The sequence below is a fragment of the Bidens hawaiensis genome, unplaced genomic scaffold, assembly GCF_021521415.1.
Source record: "Bidens hawaiensis isolate Kalapana, Puna unplaced genomic scaffold, B.hawaiensis_p1.1 tig00010056_1, whole genome shotgun sequence".
In the NCBI taxonomy this organism is placed as follows: Eukaryota; Viridiplantae; Streptophyta; class Magnoliopsida; order Asterales; family Asteraceae; genus Bidens; species Bidens hawaiensis.
The window spans coordinates 288,245-310,497 of NW_027491759.1; the positions used below are offsets into that span (position 1 = coordinate 288,245).

At 44.8% G+C, this 22,253-nt stretch overlaps 1 protein-coding gene across 1 annotated transcript; it reads left to right on the forward strand.

Moving 5' to 3' along the window:
• The first annotated feature begins 1,174 nt into the window (after positions 1–1,174).
• LOC143534043 (GDSL esterase/lipase At5g14450-like) lies at positions 1,175–22,218 on the forward strand. The gene is made up of 6 exons (XM_077028646.1): positions 1,175–1,392; positions 19,943–19,950; positions 20,039–20,248; positions 21,402–21,571; positions 21,655–21,925; positions 22,016–22,218. The coding sequence occupies exons 1-6, from the start codon at positions 1,175–1,177 to the stop codon at positions 22,216–22,218; spliced, it is 1,080 nt and encodes a 359-aa protein (XP_076884761.1).
• The last annotated feature ends 35 nt before the right edge of the window (positions 22,219–22,253 follow it).

Here is a 22,253-nt window from a genome sequence, read left to right on the forward strand (position 1 = left end):
TAAAGGACGTTACTTCTAAAGGAAGTAACGTTAACAAAAGTATATTTTGACGGGCATGTAGTAATTAGACAAGGGTTATCACTAGTAGTGAGTTTCTTGCCTAATGAAAAGTAGTTCGTACAAATCTCAATCAATTGCGGGACCCGTTTACTTACCGGTAGAAACTCAACAAATGTGGTAAAATCTATTAGGTCAAAACATGTTATTTCAAAAGTCATATAAATACAAATATATTTTCCAAACCACCATAAGTTAAAAACTTTATCAAGGTTAAAATTTACAAAACCAGACTAAGGTCTGCAACTTAATCAAGAAACATCATCTAGGTATTTAAACAAACCTATTTCATTGTAGATTAACATTACATAAGCAAGAAAGGTTTTCAAACGACACCGAACCGACAATCACACGTGAATACGTTAAACCTTTACAAACACAGACATTTGCTCAATATGATAAACATGTTGTTTGTCATAAAGAGTTAGATAAGCATTTACATGAGATTACATGATCTATAAAATGTTACAATACAAAAGTAGAAAATAAAAGCAACTTAGACCGATTATACATGTGAAGTGCTTATTTACAGTACACCCCTATTGCCTGTTTTATTACCAATATAACAAATTTCTCTCAAATGCGTCTTGGCAGATGGAATTCAAAAGGCACTAGTTTCAAAAAGTTAGGAATTTGTACGGAGCAGGTAGAAAACATAAAAAAACCATCTGAGAAGATTGCTTTTAAGGAGAAGATTTAATGAAAAAATATGGACGGCTCCCTCAACATTTTCAAATTTTTGGCCGGACTTTTCAAATTCTTTTACACCGTCAGTTTATAATAGGTTTAGAAAGCTAGTCGAAACTTATCCTAAAGTGTTGCCCCTATCCAAATTTTTTGAGACATTTTGGGAATCTTGAACATTTGAGGCCACTTTGTTTTTTCTCACCTTTAAATGGTCCATTTAGGAATTTTCCGTAATAATAATAATAATAATAATAATAATAATAATAATAATAATTGAGGGACCCTACAAGAAAAAAAAATTTTGCACACACCACATGTTTAAAAAAATCCTAACTGAAGCTTTCTATTGATATCACTAACAGTCTAACAAGTAACAATCTTTCACAAATCACAACATGCAATTATGCAATTGATACAAAAGAACTTAATAATGGCAACTGGTGCACTCGTTGTTGCTACATACTTCATTTTCACAATGTGTAAAGAAAGGATAATACCAAATTATTATAATCATGAATCAAGTTGTTTTCAGGTTCCAGCAATGTACAACTTTGGTGACTCAAATTCGGACACCGGAGCTTATTCTGCTGTATTTGACCCGGTCCTTCCGCCTTATGGGATGACATATTTTGGTAAACCTGCTGGCAGGTTCTCCGATGGGCGTCTGATCATTGATTTCTGAAGAAACACTAAGTTACCCGTTAAATAGATGTTTCCCACGAGGGGTTAGATCCGGCGAAGATGGTTCTTCTGATAACCTGCAAAACAGACACCGTGAGCTCGTCACTGAGAAGGGGGGGGTACCTCCTTGTGACCACCCTCCGGCGTGAGAATCAGACTAGATTGCTCTTGAATATAAATGTATATTAAGAGATTGCTAGAGCAGATATCAGGTATAAGATGTAAGATACAAGATAAGATCATACCATTTGGGGTATTTATAGCCGAAGGTAGGTTTCCAAGAGGGTATAGCCGGTTGAATAGTATTCCTGTTCTACCAACTGTGGCCTACGCACGTGCCATGCTGGTAGTTGGTGGGTAGGCAGTGGCTGATAGTGACCAGGCCTGCTGTGTACTATTCCTTTTCCACCAACTGCAGGCTATGCACGTGGTATGACAGGAGTTGGTGAGTAGGTAGCGGCTAATAGTGACATACAGTACAAGAGCATGCTGCTCGCCATACTGTTGTCAATGGGCTGTCGTATCTCTGGTCAGATCTTTTGTCCATACCTCGTCAGGTACAGTACAAAAGATCTTCCAGTATCGTACGGACTGGCTCATTTGGGCGGGAGTATTCCCCCTCCCGCCTTTGTGCGGGATTGTTCCCGGCTTTGCTCATTCCTTCAGGTGACTACTGAATTATTGAGAGCTAAGTGCCTTGTGCGTGTAGCCTTGCTGCGCGGGTGGCCTTCCCTGATGGCTTGTATCCGCAGCTGCGGGAACAGGCGGAGTACTTCACCATTGGGAGGCATTTCCTGCGGGAACAGCTTGCGTACTGCGCGTAAGGACGTCACGTCTCTGAGCGTGGTGGGTCCTGCGGATCCAGTTGGTTTCTGCGCAGACGTCTCTCTTCAAGGTGAGTCATGTGGGTCCAACTGGGCTCTGCTGGGACCTACCTCTTCAAGTCCCCCCAGTCCAATGTTCTTCTCATGAGTGTTTAATAAGTGAGGTGAACTTTTGGACTTAAGCAAAGGGTTTTTGAAAAGGGTTTAGTTTTAAGGTTTTCCATGGGGATTCTTCCCGCGGAATTCCTTATGTCACTTGCAGAAATTCCCGACTTTCCTGCTTGATCTTTGGGTATGATGCGGGTAGGTCTGTAACCTTCTCGCAAGTCAGGAGCGTTGAGTCACACTTGTGAATTCTCCATGAGGTTTTGGTAGTTTTGAACATAGTGATCAATCATGTTAAAACCACCAATTCCATCTTGAAGCTTCAAACAATGTAGTTCTCGACGTTCCCGCTATGCGGGGATGTTATTCCCGTTTCCGCAAGCATTGCCCAGAAGATCCTTCTTGGTTTCAATTCCCTGCGGAGCGCTAGGTATGTGAAGGGTTTTGCCTTGACACTGTACCCGCACTCGTCTTACGGTTACTTTACTTCCAAGGTATTCCTGGCGTCAATTCCCTGCGGGTGCTAAGTATGTGAAGGGTTTTTGCCTTAACACTGTACCTGCACCCGTCTTATAGTTACTTGGTCGCCGAGGTATTCTTGGCTTCAATTCCCTGCAGGTGCTAAGTATGTGAAGGGTTTTGCCTTTACACTGTACTCGCACCTGTCTTACAGTTACTTGGTTGCCAAGGTAAGGGGTATTTTCCCGCTTTTGAATCTTTTTGAAATTTTGAAATTCGAAGAGTTGGTGAAAGGATAAGAACAGTCCAAACTGTTGAAACGTCGTCCGACGGTTTCTTCTGACTGTGTCAGGACGTGCAGGAAGTTATGGTGACGTGACAGTACATGGTCATTCCAGACGCTTTTTCCGGCGCGTGGGCGCGATTTTTCGGGCGCGTGGCCGCGAAATTAATGGCACGCGTCCTTTCAACAGCTGTTGCCAGCTTGCTTTTTGCCACGTGTCATAGTTTCATTGCACCTGCGATTTCTCTCTCTTCCGCATTAAATTCATCGCATTGATTGCGATTAGTATATAAAGGGGGAGAGGGTCCTTTGTAATCCACACTTTCACTTTTCTCTTCATCTTCAAAACGATTTCCGGCGAATACTCACCTTTTCAGTCGATCATTCTCTTGAAATCGTTCTCTTTTTCATACCTGCAAGATGTCTTCTGCTTACGATCTTGAGGCTACAGCCCAGGAGGCTGGGGTGTACGCCGAGAACCCGTCATCCACGTCCGACAAGGATGACAAGAGTACTGCTGGCGAGTGCCAGTGTGCTCTGCCTGTCGATCTATATCAGTACATCGTCAGGAAGTTCATGCTCGAGTCTCTCGAGCCTGAGTTTCCTGAACCTCATCAGACGGTGTATGATGCCCCCAGAGGCAAGATCGGGGTATATGCCGCATTCTTTGTCTATGGGAATCTTAGGTTCCCCTTGACGAAGTTTGTGTACCGTGTTCTGGAGAGGCACGATGTACACCTGACCGAGGTACACCCGATGGCGATCGCAAAAATTCGCCACTTCGAGTGGGTGTGCCGGATTCTGGGCGTTGAGCCCTTCGTCGACCGCCTGATGACCTTCTACTCTTGGAGGTGCATCCAGGGGTGGTATACTCTGATAACCCGGATCAAGGGTTTGAAGATTTGCGCAACCGAGCGCAGTCTTCGTTCATGGAAGCGGGAGTTCTTTTATATCTCCGCTCGCGCCATCCCCCTTGCCATGAAGTTTAAGAATGGGCAAGCACTCCCCAGCCTTCACGCCTCCAATTACCAGGAGGCGGAATGGTTCTCAAAGATTTCCCGAGTCCAATCTCCGGTTTACCGCTTTGCGGAGTCCGGGATGGTGATGCTCGAGATGAGCCGGGTGTGGAAGGATGCGGAGGCGCAAAAGATCCCGATCGTCCTTGAATACGGTTTGAACTCTGTCCCTTACGGTATGCTCTGTCTTCTTTGTTTATATAGGTTTGTCTTCTAACTGTTTTTCTTTTATTTCAGAGGGGAACGACTTGCAGTCGCTCCTGCATCCGCGGGAGGCTGATAGTCCCGCTCGGATGGGTACTCGTGCTCTAGATGAGAACGAGTTGCCCATCCTTGAACAGACGACGGATCGGTTCGTGGAGATCTACCCGCCAGGCCACGAGATCCTGAGCGCCAGGCGGCCAGGTAAGGCGTTATTCAACCCTCGACCCCTCAATGCTGAAACCTCTGCTGGAATTCCTCTAATCTTGTGTTCTGATGAGGAATCCGCAGATGGTCCTCCGTTGGTGCGAAAGAAGAAGGCTGCCGGCGGGAAGGGGAAGGCGAAGGTGGCCTCCACTGCCGATCCGGTGCCTCGGTCTGATTCAGAGACCGAGAGCGAGGAGGTGGCGGGGAACCCTGGTGGTGATAAGACCACTGCTCCGGAGGCTGCGACGACTGTCACCTCCGGAGAGCCCATGATGACGACGGTGAGCGGCGTAAAGAGGCCGGCTCCATCCGGTTCGTCCCCGCCTGTCCGCACTTTTAGGCTCAAGAAAACCCGTAAGTACAAACTTCCTTTATTTTTAACTTCATAGCTTTCCATCATTAATACTTATCTTCCTTGTGCAGGCGTGGATGCTACCGCATTACAGGGTGGAGCGGGGAGGAGTACCTCCGGACCCATGACGGTAGGCTTGGTCAGCCTACCTGAGGCGACGACCCAGGCGGCTGCGCCTGCTTCAGTTGGTTCAGTTGCTCACCCAGTTGAGCCAACTGTTCCAACTGCGATGACATCACCGCCGGCTGTCAGTGCCATATTTACTGAATCTTTCACTGAGCCGGCGGTTACTTTTTCTGTGGACTCCGCAGCGGCGACCACGGTTGTGAGTTCACCTACGGTGAGTTCACCTCCGTTGGTTTCTACTACCGCGGCGGCCTTCACCATGCCTCCTCCGTCATCGGCAACGACGGCCGATCCTTCAGGTATGCTTGGGGCTTCTCGCCAACCTCTGCCTCCTTCCCATTTGCCTGACCTCTTGGACGGATTTCCCTTGGGTTCAGGTGATGGGTTTGGCGGCTATCGGCCTGTTGTCGACCCTACAGGTGCGTAGGGTTCTTTTGGCCTTTTTTTTTTTTTTTTTTTTCATATCATCTTTTCCTAACTGCTTTTTGTTTTTTGCAGTGTCGGATTCCAATGAAGTGTATGTTCCACGATGGAACATCCGCCGAGGAACAACCCTTCGCACGCCTGTGGAGTGCGTGGAGTGGGCTCGTCACGCAGCACCCAGTGGTGCGTTGGGGGAAGCCATGGCTAGCTACCAGGAGGGTAGGCTAACCAATGAGCTTCGGGTTCTCCTGGCCCGGATGCAGCCGCGCGTCGAGCTGCTTTGTCGTGAAAACGACAAGTTAAAAGCAGCTCGCATCCAAGAAGTAGCTCAGGCGCGGGCTGTCCGGGAGGAGAATAGGAGGCTTACCGCGGTGGCTGCGGAAAAGGAGAAGGCCTTCAAGGCCCTCGAGGTTGAAGTTCAGGCCCGGCTCGAGGCCCGTTCCAAGGCTGCCCAAGCTGTTAACGAACAGCTTCGGCTGGCTAAGGAAACTGCACGGAACGCAACCGAGAGGGCCACCAAGGCTGAAGCTGTTGCTGAGCCTTTACGCCTCGAGAATGAGGAACTCAAAGCCAAACTAGAGGCGCTCCAACAGGCTCATGATGCCTTGGCGATGGAAGAAGCCAAGAAGCTCCAAGAGATCTTGGACCAGAGGGGCGTGCTTGACCACACTGAGCGGAAGCTAAAGGGCGTTGAAGAGGCTGCTGCAAAGGAAGTGTTGCTTGCCAACCTCAATAAAAGTGAAGCCGAACGCGCCCGTAACCAAGCTCAAGCCGCCCTCCAAGAGGCTCTGGTTACCAAGGAATGGCTTCTTCAAGAAGCGTTGTCTCAGGTAAGCTTAACTTCATAATGTCTTTACGCTTTTCTTTGTAAATAGAAAAGGTTTTGATACTTGTATTTTTTCTTTTTGTAGGTTGTGCATCGGGTCTTCACGGATACGTCTTATGACGATGCTATGAGCGCAGCCCTCAACGCTTCTCATGAGGATGGGGAAAAGGCCGGCTTCCTGCTTGGTCTAGGGTTCGTTGAGAAAGGCATCCCGCCTTCCAACTTCCCTTTATTTGATGTGGATACTGAAGCTGTATACGACCAAGCAGTGAATCAGTATGCCGCCTTCCCGCATCCGGTGGTGGAGAAGGTAAACGAAGTTGCCGCTGCTGATGATGGGCTAGCTATCCTTAAAGCTTTCCTTGAACCGCCACACTCTACTGATGGTGCGGGTCCAAGTGGAAGTGGTCCTGAGGCTTGATCTTGAAGATCCCTTTCCACCATTAGAGTAGATTTTTATTTTTGTATAGCTTCTTTTGTATGCGGGTATGTACCCAGCAATCTTTGTAATATTTGAATTTCGATGGAATAAAGATTATTTGCCAATCCCTTGCCTTGTTTATTTAACGCATATTCTGATTTAACTTAGCAATTTCTTTAGTACTTAGATAATTTAACTTTTCAACGTGGTAGATAATAAGTTAAAGTTTTGCGTCCTCTTTCATGATTGTGCGGATAAGACCGTCACTTGCACTTAGTAGGATGGCTAAACTTTACCTATATCTGACCTGCGTGGAAGTTTTCCTCATCTTTTCCTTTGAAATTTTCTAAGTGTTTAAAATAAGTTAACCTTTGAACGTGGTAGATAATAGGTTGAAGTTTTGCTTCCTCGTTCGTGATTGTTCGGGTAAGACCGTCACTTGCACTTAGTAGGATGGCTAAACTTTAACTACATCTAACCTGCGTGGAGGTTTACCGTTTTTTGGGTTTATGCGGGTTTTGCCGCCTTCCCCACGCAACGACTTTCCACGTAATTATGCGGTACCGGCGTCAGTGTTGAATAAATTAACCGTTCGACGCGCGGTTGTTAATAGGTTAGTGTTCAGTTTCCTCTATCATGATTCGTGCGGATAGACCGGCACTTTCATTTAGTGGGATGACTGAACTTTACCTTTAACTGACCTGCGTGAAGGTTTGCCGTTTTTTGGGTTTATGCGGGTTTTGCCGCCTTCCCCACGCAACGACTTCTTTCACACTTATGTATGCGGTGAAGACCGGCATATCCGTGTGGAAAGTTCATAAGCATAAATGTAAAATCATCAGCGTCGATGTTCTAAGGAGAATCATTTCCATTAGAAGTGGCTCTGGGCCTTTTCTTTACAAATTTGGAATTGATCTACATGCAAACTGTGTAATTGAGCTCCCTTCCATGTTGTTGGGATGGGAGTGCCATCGAGCCGATATGCACCTGGTTCGGGATCTCGTTGTTTACGCAGTATGTAGTCTCCGGCATTGAACCTGCAATTTTATTCGTGTTTTCCCCAGCTGGGGTTCTACGCGCATCAGCCTGCTCAGCGTTCGTTACGCCACGAGGTGTGCGAGCGTCCCATCTCTGACAAATGCTTCGACGATGTCCTTTACGTCTGTGCATTCTTCAGTGTTGTGGCCTTTTGTCCTGTGAAAGTCACAGTATTTGCTCCGATCAGCATTGTGACGATGTCGGATTATTGGAGCCTTTGGCCATGGGAGCTCCTCAGTGGCGAATATCTCGGTGACGCTTTTGGTGAGTGGCGTCCATCTGGAGTTCTGGTTCGACTGTACGTTATCCCTTCCGCCTAACCGATGTTGCAAGCCGGATGAGGTGTCAAAGTTTACCCTTGACTGCCAAATGCCTAGCTTCCACTTTTTGTTTAGTCGGGCGGTAAGGACGTTGTCTTCTCTTGTTTTCTGGGTGTAGAGGTTTGTGCTCTGGGGGAGATCTCTACCCAGTTGCTTCTCCGTTTCCGCAAAGCGTTTAGCTGCTGTCATGATGGCATCCCATGTGGATGGCATGCCATCTTTACCCGTTAAGGTGCGGATGAGCTCTGGGTCGTTTGCGCCCTGGATGAAAGCAGCGCGAACAAGATCTTCGCTAATATTACCCAGAATTAGCTTCTTTGAGTTGAAGCGAGTGATGAAGTCTGGCAAAGATTCATCTTCCTCTCGAATGCATTTGAGGATTGTCCATTGCTCTTCGGTATACTTTCTTTGTTGGCTGAAGTGTTGGCTAAATTTTTGCTGGAAGTCTTCCCAATCGTAGATGTGGTGGACCGGTAGACGATCGAACCACGCTCTAGCTGCCCCAACAAGCGTCATTTGGAACATGTAACACCACGTAGGTTCCGTCCAACTACTGACGGTTGCCCCCGCTATGAACCTGTTCAAACGATCGTCTGGATCAGATATACCATCGTAAGTGCCGATGTTGGACATCTGTTTGGCACTTTTCGGGACGATTGCTTCCGCAATGTCCCTTGCAAATTTGGACGTTCCCGCCTTTGCAGCAGTTGGTGTAAATGTTTTGGAGAAGTCACGTGGGTTTCCACCTGCGTTTTTTGGTTTGAAGGTTTCTCCAAAACGCCTTCTCGGTTGGGAGTCCGTTTCCTTACGCTTCCCTTTCGCCCTATGACGAGGGTTTGCGTCACTATCGGATTCCTCCGAATCATTGTCCCATTACTCTCCGAATTCCTCAGGCTGTTGGAGTGAACGTAAGCGTTCATCCAACTCGGCTTGGAATTCTTTTTGACGTGCTTCCGCCCACGCTTTAACTTCATCGAGTGTTTGGCGGGGGAGCCTCGTTCGTTGTCTCTCTAACTGGGTATCGGTGAATCCCAGTGAGCGATTATTTACTGCACTTGCCCCAGCTTGGGTAACTGGGGTAGTGTTCGTAAAATTTACTGCACTTGCTGTAACACCCCGACCAAAGGCGGATTATACATCGGGGCGCCACATATTGTTTCATTACTCGTGACACTATTGGGTGTCAATATTCAATAAATACATTCATTCGCGCACGCGCAGGGTAAACACAAGATAACATAAATCATCATAAATCAATATATTATAAATCATAATAATAAAACAGCAATAACTTGTCTTGATACATTTTAATCTAGGTCCAAAATAAAGAAAACTTCCTAGGTGTCCACAAGCTCCAAAACAGCTACTGCAAACCTGAACATGTGTTAAAATAAACGTCAAACACTTGCGTGTTGGTGAGAAATCAAGTTTAATACAATACATAGATAACAATAAAATCTGCGCGCAACATGTGTATGTCTGGTTTTCAACAAGGGTGTAATCTGATCGGGACCAACTCTAAGATTCATAAGACTGCCAGTGCTCACAATTGAGCTCACAAACAAGACTAACTGTGCATGTGTAAACAAAAGAGAAAATCATAAACGATAGTTCTCCCGTGTTCATCTAATGGTACCATGAAAACTGCGGAATAGACCGACAAGACGGTTAATGATCCACACATACAAATAAACAGCCAAGTCTACGTCCTCAACACATGGGATACTGCGCGACTAAAGTTCATAAACAAGTTTAAGACTCTAAGTTTGTATGAACACATGAACATCCCAAAACATTAAAAGCAAAAAGGGATTAGGTACGAGATTACTCACTTGATAAACGATGCGGTGTAAGATAAAGCAAGAACCAACTTTAAATAAGCACAAGTTAACCTATAAATAAGATTATTGTTTTAATGATTGGTTTTAAGTCTTGATTATAAGTTAGCATAATTAATAAGTAAATTATTATATATAATATATATATATTACCGGAAGAGCAGGACAGAACAGGGAGGAAGACGGAGGCAGAGAGGGAGGCGGCAGAGAGAGCAAGGGGCAAGAGAACAGGAGAGATTAAGTGTTTGTGTGTGATGTGTTATGAAAAATAATACTATTATTTATAGAGAAACCCTAGGGAACACAATCCCTAGAAAAAGGGGAAAAGATCTCAAAAAGTAAAAGATTCCAAAAGCAAAAGATATCAAAAGATATGGCAGCAGGGAAAAAGAGAAAAAGGCTGACAGGGAACAGTAAAAAGCATGGGCGGGTCAGATAAAGGTACTGGTCAAGCATGGAAAAAGCAGATCTCAAAAGATAATGTCAGTCACTTTATCTGTCAACCAATGGGGTTGGTGCGCATGCTGCGCCGAAAGTAACTTTTCAGACATAAAGCAGATTAGGTCAACAGCACAAAAGATAAGACAACACAAAAGCAAACGGCTAGATTAAACAGAAGAAAACTCAAAGGGTTTAGCGCGAGAAGGCTAAGGCGCGAAGGCAGACACAGAAGGTCAAGAGAGCGCGAGCGCGAAGGCAGACAGAACTATCCTTAACGCGTCGCGGAAAGAACTACATTTCTAAGCGCGCCGCGGGAAGAATCACATTTCTTAGCGCGCCGCGGGAGGAACTAAAATTCCTAGCGCGCCGCGGGAAGAACTATAATTCTTCGCGCGTCGAGGGATGAACTACGATTCTTAGCGCGCTGCGAGAAGAACTACAATCCTTAGCGCGTCGCGGGAAGAACTACCGTTCTTAGCGCGCTGCGAGAAGAATTACAATTCTTAGCGCGCTGCGAGAAGAGTTCGTCTCGCGTATCGCTGAAACAGGTGGTCTTCACGCAGGATTCCTTGTAAGGGGTCTGGCGCGTGGAGCTGCGCAGACAACCTTAGGCGGGAAGAACCAAAGGACAAGCAAAGAGTTAGAAGAAAAAGAGGGAAACAAGGCGTAAGGGCGGGACGGCGACAAGAGGGAAAAGAAGGCGGAAAGAGAGGAGAGGGACGGGACGGCGGAAAGAAAGAGAGAGATAGAGGCGGGAAGGAAAATATATTATTATTATTAAAAATAAAGTATAAGTATAAATAAATATTAAATCATAAAAGAAAGAGATCGGATCGGAGAAACGGGTACCTGGGTCGGGTCGGATCGGGTCAGATGTCACAGTCTCCCCTACTTTAAGAAATTTCGTCCCGAAATTTATCTCGAAGTAGGTTGCGCAGAGAACAGGTGCGGGTACTTGATCTTCATTTGATCTTCCCTTTCCCATGTAAACTCGGCTCCGCGCTTGGACTCCCAGCGAACTTTCACGATAGGGATACGACTGCGCTTGGTTTGCTTTACCTCGCGATCCATAATCTCAACAGGCTTCTCAACGAAATGCATAGTTTCATCAACTTGAACTTCATCAAGTGGAATGTGAAGGTTCTCGTCAGCTAAACATTTCTTGAGATTGGATACATGGAACGTTGGATGCACATTACTGAGCGCGGGCGGCAGGTCAAGTCTGTAGGCAACTTTTCCCACACGCGCGAGAATCTTGAATGGACCAACATAACGAGGAGCAAGCTTACCCTTCTTCCCAAAGCGGACAACACCTTTCCAAGGCGACACTTTGAGGAGAACAAGATCACCAACTTGAAATTCGAGAGGCTTCCGCCTACGATCTGCGTAACTCTTCTGTCGGCTTCTAGCAGTCAGCAGATGATCACGGATCTTGGCGATTTTATCGGTTGTCTCTTGAACAAGTTCGGGTCCTGTGATTTGAGTTTCACCCACTTCGCTCCAACAGATCGGGGAGCGGCACTTACGACCGTAAAGTGCTTCAAATGGGGCCATACCAATACTGGAATGATAGCTGTTATTATAAGAGAACTCGATCAAAGGCAGGTGCGAATCCCAATTACCTCCAAAATCAAGAACACAAGATCGGAGCATATCCTCAAGAGTTTGAATAGTTCGCTCAGACTGACCGTCAGTCTGAGGATGATATGCCGTACTCATGTCCAAGCGAGTTCCTAGCGCAGATTGGAGAGATTTCCAAAAGCGAGATATAAAACGGCCATCGCGATCGGATATGATGCTCAAAAGAGTACCATGGCGGCAGACAATTTCCTTGACATAAAGCTGCGCGAGTTGCTCAACACGGTAGTTTTCACGAATGGGCAGGAAGTGAGCAGACTTAGTCAATCGATCCACTATTACCCAAATGCTATCATGTTTGCTTGCTGTCAAAGGTAACTTGGTAATAAAGTCCATCGCTATACTTTCCCATTTCCACGTAGGAATTTCTGGTTGTTCGAGCAAACCAGATGGGCGTTGGTGTTCAGCTTTTACTTTAGAACAAGTCAGACATTTAGCTACGAACACAGCAATATCCTTTTTCATACCGGGCCACCAATAAGTAATGCGCAAATCCTTGTACATCTTATCAGTGCCAGGATGAATAGAATACCGAGATTTGTGCGCTTCACTCAGGATATCAGCGCGAAGATTCTCATCAAAGGGAATCCAGATGCGATTGAGATAGCAGAGAATTCCACTCAGATTAGGGACAAAGAGTGCTTCCGCGCCACACGCTAGCTCGGCGCGAAGGTTACCATTACTGATGGATGCGCGCTGCGCCTCACGAATACGCGATTCAAGGTTGCTTTGAATCGGCGCGAAGTGAAGCTGGGTGCGCGGCAAGATACAGTTAAGCTGGCAGGGTTTTCGGCTGAGCGCATCGGCTACCACATTAGCCTTACCAGGATGATACCGGATCTCACAATCGTAATCGCTGATGAGTTCGTTCCATCGGCGTTGTCTCATGTTAAGTTCCTTTTGATCAAAGATATGCTGAAGGCTTTTATGGTCAGTGTAAAGGATACACTTAGTACCATAAAGGTAGTGTCTCCAGATCTTCAAGGCAAAAACAACTGCACCAAGTTCGAGGTCGTGAGTTGTATAATTCTTTTCATGAACCTTAAGTTGCCTTGATGCGTAAGCGATAACCTTGCCTCGTTGCATAAGAACATAACCGAGACCTTGGTTGGATGCATCGCAATACACGACAAAATCATCATTACCCTCAGGTAGCGCAAGAACAGGAGCTTCACACAACAAACGCTTGAGCGTCAGAAAGGCTTCTTCTTGCTTCGAGCCCCAAATATACGGTTTACCTTTGTGCGTTAGAGCTGTTAAAGGCAAAGCGATCTTTGAGAAGTTCGAAATGAAACGCCGGTAATAACCAGCTAAGCCCAGAAAGGAACGGATCTCAGAAGGAGAGGATGGCGTAATCCAGTTCTTGATTGCTTCAATCTTGGATGGGTCGACATGAATACCCATCTTGTTTACAACATGACCAAGAAACTGTACTTCATCAGACCAGAATTCACACTTGGAAAGCTTAGCATAAAGCTGCTCAGCTCTAAGCTTTTGCAATACCAATCGGAGATGTTGCTCATGCTCGGCCTTGGTCTTAGAATACACCAGAACATCATCGATAAACACGATCACGAATTTATCCAAGAAAGGCCTACACACCCGATTCATTAGATCCATGAAAACGGCGGGTGCGTTGGTTAGACCGAAGGACATGACCAAGAATTCAAAATGGCTATAACGAGTTCGAAAAGCAGTCTTCGGAACATCTTCATCGCGGATGCGCAACTGGTGATAGCCAGAGCGGAGATCAATCTTCGAGAAACAAGAGGCACCTTGGAGTTGATCAAAGAGGTCGTCAATACGCGGTAAGGGATACCGGTTCTTAATGGTGAGTTTGTTCAACTCGCGGTAATCAATACACATGCGAAACGATCCATCTTTCTTTTTAACGAACAACACCGGAGCACCCCAGGGCGAAGAGCTAGGGCGAATGAATCCTTTAGCAGTCAACTCTTGAAGTTGGCTTGCCAATTCTTGCATCTCAGCGGGCGCAAGACGGTAAGGAGATTTAGCTACGGGGGAAGCACCAGGGACAAGATCAATACGGAACTCGACTTCACGAGCGGGAGGGATACCAGGAAGATCATCAGGAAAAACTTCAGGGAAATCACGCACGACGGGGATATCGCGAAGCTTCTTTTCTTCAGCAGGTTTAACCACATGAGCTAAGAATGCAATACACCTTTTCCGCATGAGTCTTTGGGCTTCGGCGCAAGACATAAGTTTAAGACCGCGGGAGGGTTTTTCGCCGTAAATATGAAGATCACCATTTTCTCGAGGAATGCGAATCAACTTCTTGGCGCAAATAACTTCGGCGCGATTCTTCGAGAGCCAGTCCATACCAATGATAACATCAAAGCTTCCAAGAGGCATAGGGATGAGGTCGATTAGAAAATCGTTTTCGTTAAGATTAAGCGTGCAATCTTTAATCACCGAGTTAATTAAAACAGTTTCACCGTTAGCCAATTCAACTGAAAAATCTTCTTTTAAATCGTTGCGCGGTCGCGCAAGCTTCTGCTCGAAGGCGCGAGAAATAAAACTTCGATCGGCGCCAGTATCAAAAAGTACAGAAGCATAAAATCCGTTAAGCAAAAATGTACCATTAACTACGTCATTATTCGCTTGCGCTTGGTGCGCGGTTATGTTAAAAGCTCGCCCGCGTGTCACTTGGTTCGAAATATGGTTCACCGGATTCGCTTGTGTAATCTGAACTTGTAGTCTTGGGCACGCGTTCCGGAAATGACTGGGATCACCGCAGTTAAAGCACGATCTGGGTCGTGGGTTTTGGTAGGTTGGTTGTGGATTCTGCGGGTAGACTGGTGGTGTTGGCGCAATTGGATTGGCGGGAAGGACTCTACAGTTTTCAGCAGTGTGACCAGTACGGCCACATCGGTTGCAAAGTCGACACGGGGTTTGGGTTGGGTGGTGAAATCTACAGGTTGGGCAAAAGGGTTGATTTCCTGTGTAAGGTTTCTTAGTTGGCGGGGCAGGGAGTGCGGGATTGGTTAAGGCATAGTTATGGACTACAGGAGGTGTTGGGTAGGCTGACAGAGGGTTAGGCGCGTAAACTGGAGGTTGGTAGATGGGTTGCTGGGCAATGGGCGGGTTGGTAAGCGCATAGGCCTTGCGCCTGCGCTTGAGGTTGTTACGGTTTGAGGGTTCAGGTTTGGTTTCTGTTGGTTCAGGGGCAGTCTTGGTGAGTTTGGTCTTCTCAGTTCCCCGCAGGAACAGGGTTCCTGCTCTGACATGGTTGTCGCTGAGCACAGCGGCCAACTCAATGGCGTCAGAGAGGGTAACTGGGTTTCTGGCCCATACAGAATCTTGAATTTCCATGGGGAGACCCCCAAGGAATTTCTCTATGGCTCGGCGTGAAGGGGTAACAAGGTGAGGGACCAGTAAGCTTAGCTCGTGGAAGCGCGTCGCGTACTCGCGCGCTTCGCCACTGTATTGCTTCAAGTTCCAGAATTCTTCCTCCAGGCGCTTAACTTCGTTGGGAGGGCAGAATTCTCGCGTAAGAATTTCCTTGAATTCCTCCCATGTCATGCTAGAAGCAGCCTCTGCGCCACGCGCATGAGCTACTCCATTCCACCATGTAAGCGCTCTGGATTCCAGGACACTGGAAGCATATAGGGTTCGTCTGTCTGAGGGGCATTGGGTGTGGAGGAAAGTGTTTTCTATTTTCTCAAGCCATTGGAGCATCACGGTGGCTCCTTCAAGACCTGTGAACTTTGGAGGGTTACCCGCGTTAAAGGATTTAATGTTGTAACCAGAGGTGTTGGTATTGTTTTGGCTCAAGGCTTGGGCTATCGCGGCGGCCATTTCCTGGGAACGTTGCTGTCTACGCATGCGCGAGGCTTCTCTTCTCTGAAATCGGCGAGATAGCGGAGGCATTCTATAAAAGTTTTTAATTTTAGTTAATATCTTGGTTTTTATCGCAAAGTTTTAATCTTATAAAGCTTGGTTTCACGGAGTTAGATGCTATCAAAAGTTAAAGTAAAATAAATGACCCTAATTGCAGACTTAATAAAGGTAACAAATTCGAATCAGAAATCGACAATTCATGTATCACCATGACTTTCCGAATTCCCAATTTAAAATATACGAGTAAACGAGTATTGGAGATTGACGATTCATGTATCACCATGACTTTCCAATCTTCAATATAAAATATACAAGAAAATGAGTATTGGAGGTTGACAATTCATGTATCACCATGACTTTTCAAGTCTCCAACCTCAGAACATAATCGTAAATGGAAATTGAAAATCAACTATTCATGTATCACCATGACTTTTCGGATTTTCAAATCCCACAAACGAATATGTAAGTAAAATCAATAAAAATCGAAATTCAACAAAAATCGAAATATCGCGAAATAAAACATAAAATCATATACTGCGCAAGCGCGAGCATATTCACAAATAACGAGTAATTAACAATAAGCGCGCAAACATGAGATTTCTCTCATGCGCGAGAAGGGACTCTTAGGTATTCTAGGCCGTTACGTCTAACCACCTATCCTAAAGTCAACGAGCTCTGATACCAATCTGTAACACCCCGACCAAAGGCGGATTATACATCGGGGCGCCACATATTGTTTCATTACTCGTGACACTATTGGGTGTCAATATTCAATAAATACATTCATTCGCGCACGCGCAGGGTAAACACAAGATAACATAAATCATCATAAATCAATATATTATAAATCATAATAATAAAACAGCAATAACTTGTCTTGATACATTTTAATCTAGGTCCAAAATAAAGAAAACTTCCTAGGTGTCCACAAGCTCCAAAACAGCTACTGCAAACCTGAACATGTGTTAAAATAAACGTCAAACACTTGCGTGTTGGTGAGAAATCAAGTTTAATACAATACATAGATAACAATAAAATCTGCGCGCAACATGTGTATGTCTGGTTTTCAACAAGGGTGTAATCTGATCGGGACCAACTCTAAGATTCATAAGACTGCCAGTGCTCACAATTGAGCTCAAAAACAAGACTAACTGTGCATGTGTAAACAAAAGAGAAAATCATAAACGATAGTTCTCCCGTGTTCATCTAATGGTACCATGAAAACTGCGGAATAGACCGACAAGACGGTTAATGATCCACACATACAAATAAACAGCCAAGTCTACGTCCTCAACACATGGGATACTGCGCGACTAAAGTTCATAAACAAGTTTAAGACTCTAAGTTTGTATGAACACATGAACATCCCAAAACATTAAAAGCAAAAAGGGATTAGGTACGAGATTACTCACTTGATAAACGATGCGGTGTAAGATAAAGCAAGAACCAACTTTAAACAAGCACAAGTTAACCTATAAATAAGATTATTGTTTTAATGATTGGTTTTAAGTCTTGATTATAAGTTAGCATAATTAATAAGTAAATTATTATATATAATATATATATATTACCGGAAGAGCAGGACAGAACAGGGAGGAAGACGGAGGCAGAGAGGGAGGCGGCAGAGAGAGCAAGGGGCAAGAGAACAGGAGAGATTAAGTGTTTGTGTGTGATGTGTTATGAAAAATAATACTATTATTTATAGAGAAACCCTAGGGAACACAATCCCTAGAAAAAGGGGAAAAGATCTCAAAAAGTAAAAGATTCCAAAAGCAAAAGATATCAAAAGATATGGCAGCAGGGAAAAAGAGAAAAAGGCTGACAGGGAACAGTAAAAAGCATGGGCGGGTCAGATAAAGGTACTGGTCAAGCATGGAAAAAGCAGATCTCAAAAGATAATGTCAGTCACTTTATCTGTCAACCAATGGGGTTGGTGCGCATGCTGCGCCGAAAGTAACTTTTCAGACATAAAGCAGATTAGGTCAACAGCACAAAAGATAAGACAACACAAAAGCAAACGGCTAGATTAAACAGAAGAAAACTCAAAGGGTTTAGCGCGAGAAGGCTAAGGCGCGAAGGCAGACACAGAAGGTCAAGAGAGCGCGAGCGCGAAGGCAGACAGAACTATCCTTAACGCGTCGCGGAAAGAACTACATTTCTAAGCGCGCCGCGGGAAGAATCACATTTCTTAGCGCGCCGCGGGAGGAACTAAAATTCCTAGCGCGCCGCGGGAAGAACTATAATTCTTCGCGCGTCGAGGGATGAACTACGATTCTTAGCGCGCTGCGAGAAGAACTACAATCCTTAGCGCGTCGCGGGAAGAACTACCGTTCTTAGCGCGCTGCGAGAAGAATTACAATTCTTAGCGCGCTGCGAGAAGAGTTCGTCTCGCGTATCGCTGAAACAGGTGGTCTTCACGCAGGATTCCTTGTAAGGGGTCTGGCGCGTGGAGCTGCGCAGACAACCTTAGGCGGGAAGAACCAAAGGACAAGCAAAGAGTTAGAAGAAAAAGAGGGAAACAAGGCGTAAGGGCGGGACGGCGACAAGAGGGAAAAGAAGGCGGAAAGAGAGGAGAGGGACGGGACGGCGGAAAGAAAGAGAGAGATAGAGGCGGGAAGGAAAATATATTATTATTATTAAAAATAAAGTATAAGTATAAATAAATATTAAATCATAAAAGAAAGAGATCGGATCGGAGAAACGGGTACCTGGGTCGGGTCGGATCGGGTCAGATGTCACACTTGCCCCGGCTTGGGTAACCGGGGTAGTGTTCGTAAAAACTGTGTAGTCGCCGGTATTCCCCTCAGTAGCTGGGGTTGTGGTTACCGGAGTTTCTTTAACCATCTTTCCAGAAGTTTGAAAAAACTGAAAAGAAATGAAGTTCTAGCTTTTATGCACGGATGGCGCCAATGAAGAAACACTAAGTTACCCCGGGCAGATTACGGATAATCTGGGGGTTAAATAGATGTTTCCCACGAGGGGTTAAATCCGGCGAAGATGGTTCTTCTGATAACCTGCAAAACAGACACCGTGAGCTCGTCACTGAGAAGGGGGGGGGTACCTCCTTGTGACCACCCTCCGGCGTGAGAATCAGACTAGATTGCTCTTGAATATAAATGTATATTAAGAGATTGCTAGAGCAGATATCAGGTATAATATGTAAGATACAAGATAAGATCATACCATTTGGGGTATTTATAGCCGAAGGTAGGTTTCCAAGAGGGTATAGCCGGTTGAATAGTATTCCTGTTCTACCAACTGTGGCCTACGCACGTGCCATGCTGGTAGTTGGTGGGTAGGCAGTGGCTGATAGTGACCAGGCCTGCTGTGTACTATTCCTTTTCCACCAACTGCAGGCTATGCACGTGGTATGACAGGAGTTGGTGAGTAGGTAGCGGCTAATAGTGACATACAGTACAAGAGCATGCTGCTCGCCATACTGTTGTCAATGGGCTGTCGTATCTCTGGTCAGATCTTTTGTCCATACCTCGTCAGGTACAGTACAAAAGATCTTCCAGTATCGTACGGACTGGCTCATTTGGGCGGGAGTATTCCCCCTCCCGCCTTTGTGCGGGATTGTTCCCGGCTTTGCTCATTCCTTCAGGTGACTACTGAATTATTGAGAGCTAAGTGCCTTGTGCGTGTAGCCTTGCTGCGCGGGTGGCCTTCCTTGATGGCTTGTATCCGCAGCTGCGGGAACAGGCGGAGTACTTCACCATTGGGAGGCATTTCCTGCGGGAACAGCTTGCGTACTGCGCGTAAGGACGTCACGTCTCTGAGCGTGGTGGGTCCTGCGGATCCAGTTGGTTTCTGCGCAGACGTCTCTCTTCAAGGTGAGTCCTGTGGGTCCAACTGGGCTCTGCTGGGACCTACCTCTTCAATTTCATAGGTACGTTTATGCATATTGGGGTGTTTAGCAGGTCGTGTTCATGGGTTGGTGGGTCAAACCTGACTTAATCCTGAAATAGTGTAATGCACGTCAACCTGAGCATGACCTGTTTGACCCGAGTTTTTATTTTTTTATTGTTTTTATAAATTAATAGTTTAAATTTACATTCTTACAACAAGAAATACAAATTTATATAACTTTAGTTATTATAAAATATTATGTTAATATTTCCGTTTAACTAAACAGGTTTGCAGGTTCGACCTGTTTGAAGTATTATGTGATTATCACTAAATAAATATTTTTGTATATGGTTATGAATTTATGAACTGATACTACGCGCAGCTGAAAAGCTAGGCTTCCCATATCTAAGTGCATATGTGGATTCTATCGGGACAAATTTTCGACACGGTGGGAATTTTGCTGTAGGTGGTGCCACCATTCAGCCAGCGGATGCTTTGATGCTAAACAAGACCTTTAACGCTATAACTCTTGCGGTACAACTGTCACAATTTCAACAATTCAAAAGGCGAGCTTGCGATTTGTATCTTAAAGGTATATACGCTGTCATTTTAGTGTATAATTGTATATGTAATTATGTGCTAGAGAGGTGCCCGCAGGATGCTGCGGGGAACATAGACACTCACATAACATGTTAGTTTTTTACTAATTCAAAAAAGAATTATAGCAAAACTTTACTCAAATTAAAGAAAATAAAATGCTCGTCATTATGGTGTACAATTTTTAGAAAATATTAATGTCGTTTAAAAATCGTGGAGGGCAGTTGGTTTAAAAGTCAGCAGTATGTTTAAAAAACTTGTAATTACTTGAAGGAATATTGGTTTTAAATAATCCCAACTATGGTCTATTGGTAAATATCAATCCCAACTTTACACTTGCCTGCTAACCGTCCCAACTATTGATGTATTTGTTTTTAACGGGCCGCGACTAACGGATGTTAACTCCGTTAGTGATTTGCTGACGTGGACCTTCTTCTCCGGCCGGAAACTTGCTGGAAACCTGCAACTTGCCTCCATTCTCCCTAATATCGTCAAACCGTCTCCCTCCCTCTTCAAAAGACATCGGAAATTAGAAAATGAAGTAGATTTCATCTTCTTTCATGGCCAATCCCTATATACCAAACCCGATTTTATTTTCAAAAATTTGAAATCAATGTTACACGATTTACAAAATAAGCATAGGGCTTTTGTTAAGAGGATAAAAACGAGTTAAATGATGTGTCAATTACCTCGAATGGTGCACGATTAACGAGGGTGGACTTCGTCGGAGACAACAACGGCGGCACGCCGGTTAGGTTTCGAATGAGGGGAAAGATAGAGAGAGATGGTGTAACGATATTAGGGAGAATGGAGGCGGGTTGCAGGTTTCCGGCAAATTTCCGGCCGGAGAAGAAGGTCCACGTCAGCAAATCACTAACGGAGTTAACATCCGTTAGTCGCGGCCCGTTAAAAACAAATAAATCAATAGTTGGGACGGTCAGCAGGCAAGTGTAAAGTTGGGACTGATATTTACCAATAGGCCATAGTTAGGATTATTTAAAACCAATATTCCTTACTTGAAAGTTAAAAGTCTTAAAATTATGTAAAATTACATTTTTGTCCTTCTCATATGTATTATAATACAGTATAGATATGTCAAGTGGCATCTGGTGTGATATAACTAATATACATTTCTAAACACGTTATAGAAAGTAGTGAAATCAAAAACCGTCTACCAATACCCGAGGATTATGCTCGGGCCATTTACACATTCGACATAGGAGAAAATGATCTTCTTGCTGGGATTGAATACATGAAAGAAGAACAAGTGAAGACCTATATTCCCGCCATGATTAACGACTTATCTTCTGTAATTAAGGTATTACATTTAGACGTTTTTCGGTTTCGTTAATGTTTCTTCAAAAAATAATAATGTGTTTATATATTGATGGTTTTTTATAGAAACTTTACGAAGGAGGATCAAGAAGATTTTGGATTTATAACACGGGTCCAATCGGGTGTTTACCTTATTTAGTCACGAATTATCCACCGGCTCCTGGAAATGCAGACAAATTCGGGTGTGTGGAATCATACAATGAATTAGCACAAGAATTTAATAAACAACTCGAAGATGAGGTGTCAAGACTCGGATCACAACTTCAAGAATCGTCGTTGGTGTATGTTGACGTTTATTCTATAAAATATTCTCTCATTAGTGAAGCAAACAAATATGGTATGCAACTATTTTGATTTTCTTAGTATAAACGGGTTGGGTCAGTTTTGGGTCGAACCCATATAGCTAATGATGTAGTCGAGCTTGTAGGGTTCAAGGATTCATTAGAGCAATGTGTATGGCAAGACGGGGGCGTTAATAAAGCTTGCGACAACCCGTCAGAGTATATTAGTTGGGACGGTAAACATTATACCGAAGCAGCTAACAAATGGGTAGTTGATCACCTTCAAGATGGGTTTGTAAATGTAACCAAGATACCCCTAACCCCTAACCGAAGGTCCGAATCTTGTTAGCGCATTTCGGGTTCTCAAGAATAAGGTTAAAAGAA

Excerpts from the sequence above, each read along its gene's own strand:
- LOC143534043 (XM_077028646.1), top strand. The coding sequence starts at position 1,175 with ATGGCAACTGGTGCACTCGTTGTTGCTACATACTTCATTTTCACAATG. Across the intron at positions 21,572-21,654 it reads ACTTATCTTCTGTAATTAAG|AAACTTTACGAAGGAGGATC; the intron begins GTATTACATTTA and ends GGTTTTTTATAG. Across the intron at positions 21,926-22,015 it reads TAGTGAAGCAAACAAATATG|GGTTCAAGGATTCATTAGAG; the intron begins GTATGCAACTAT and ends TCGAGCTTGTAG.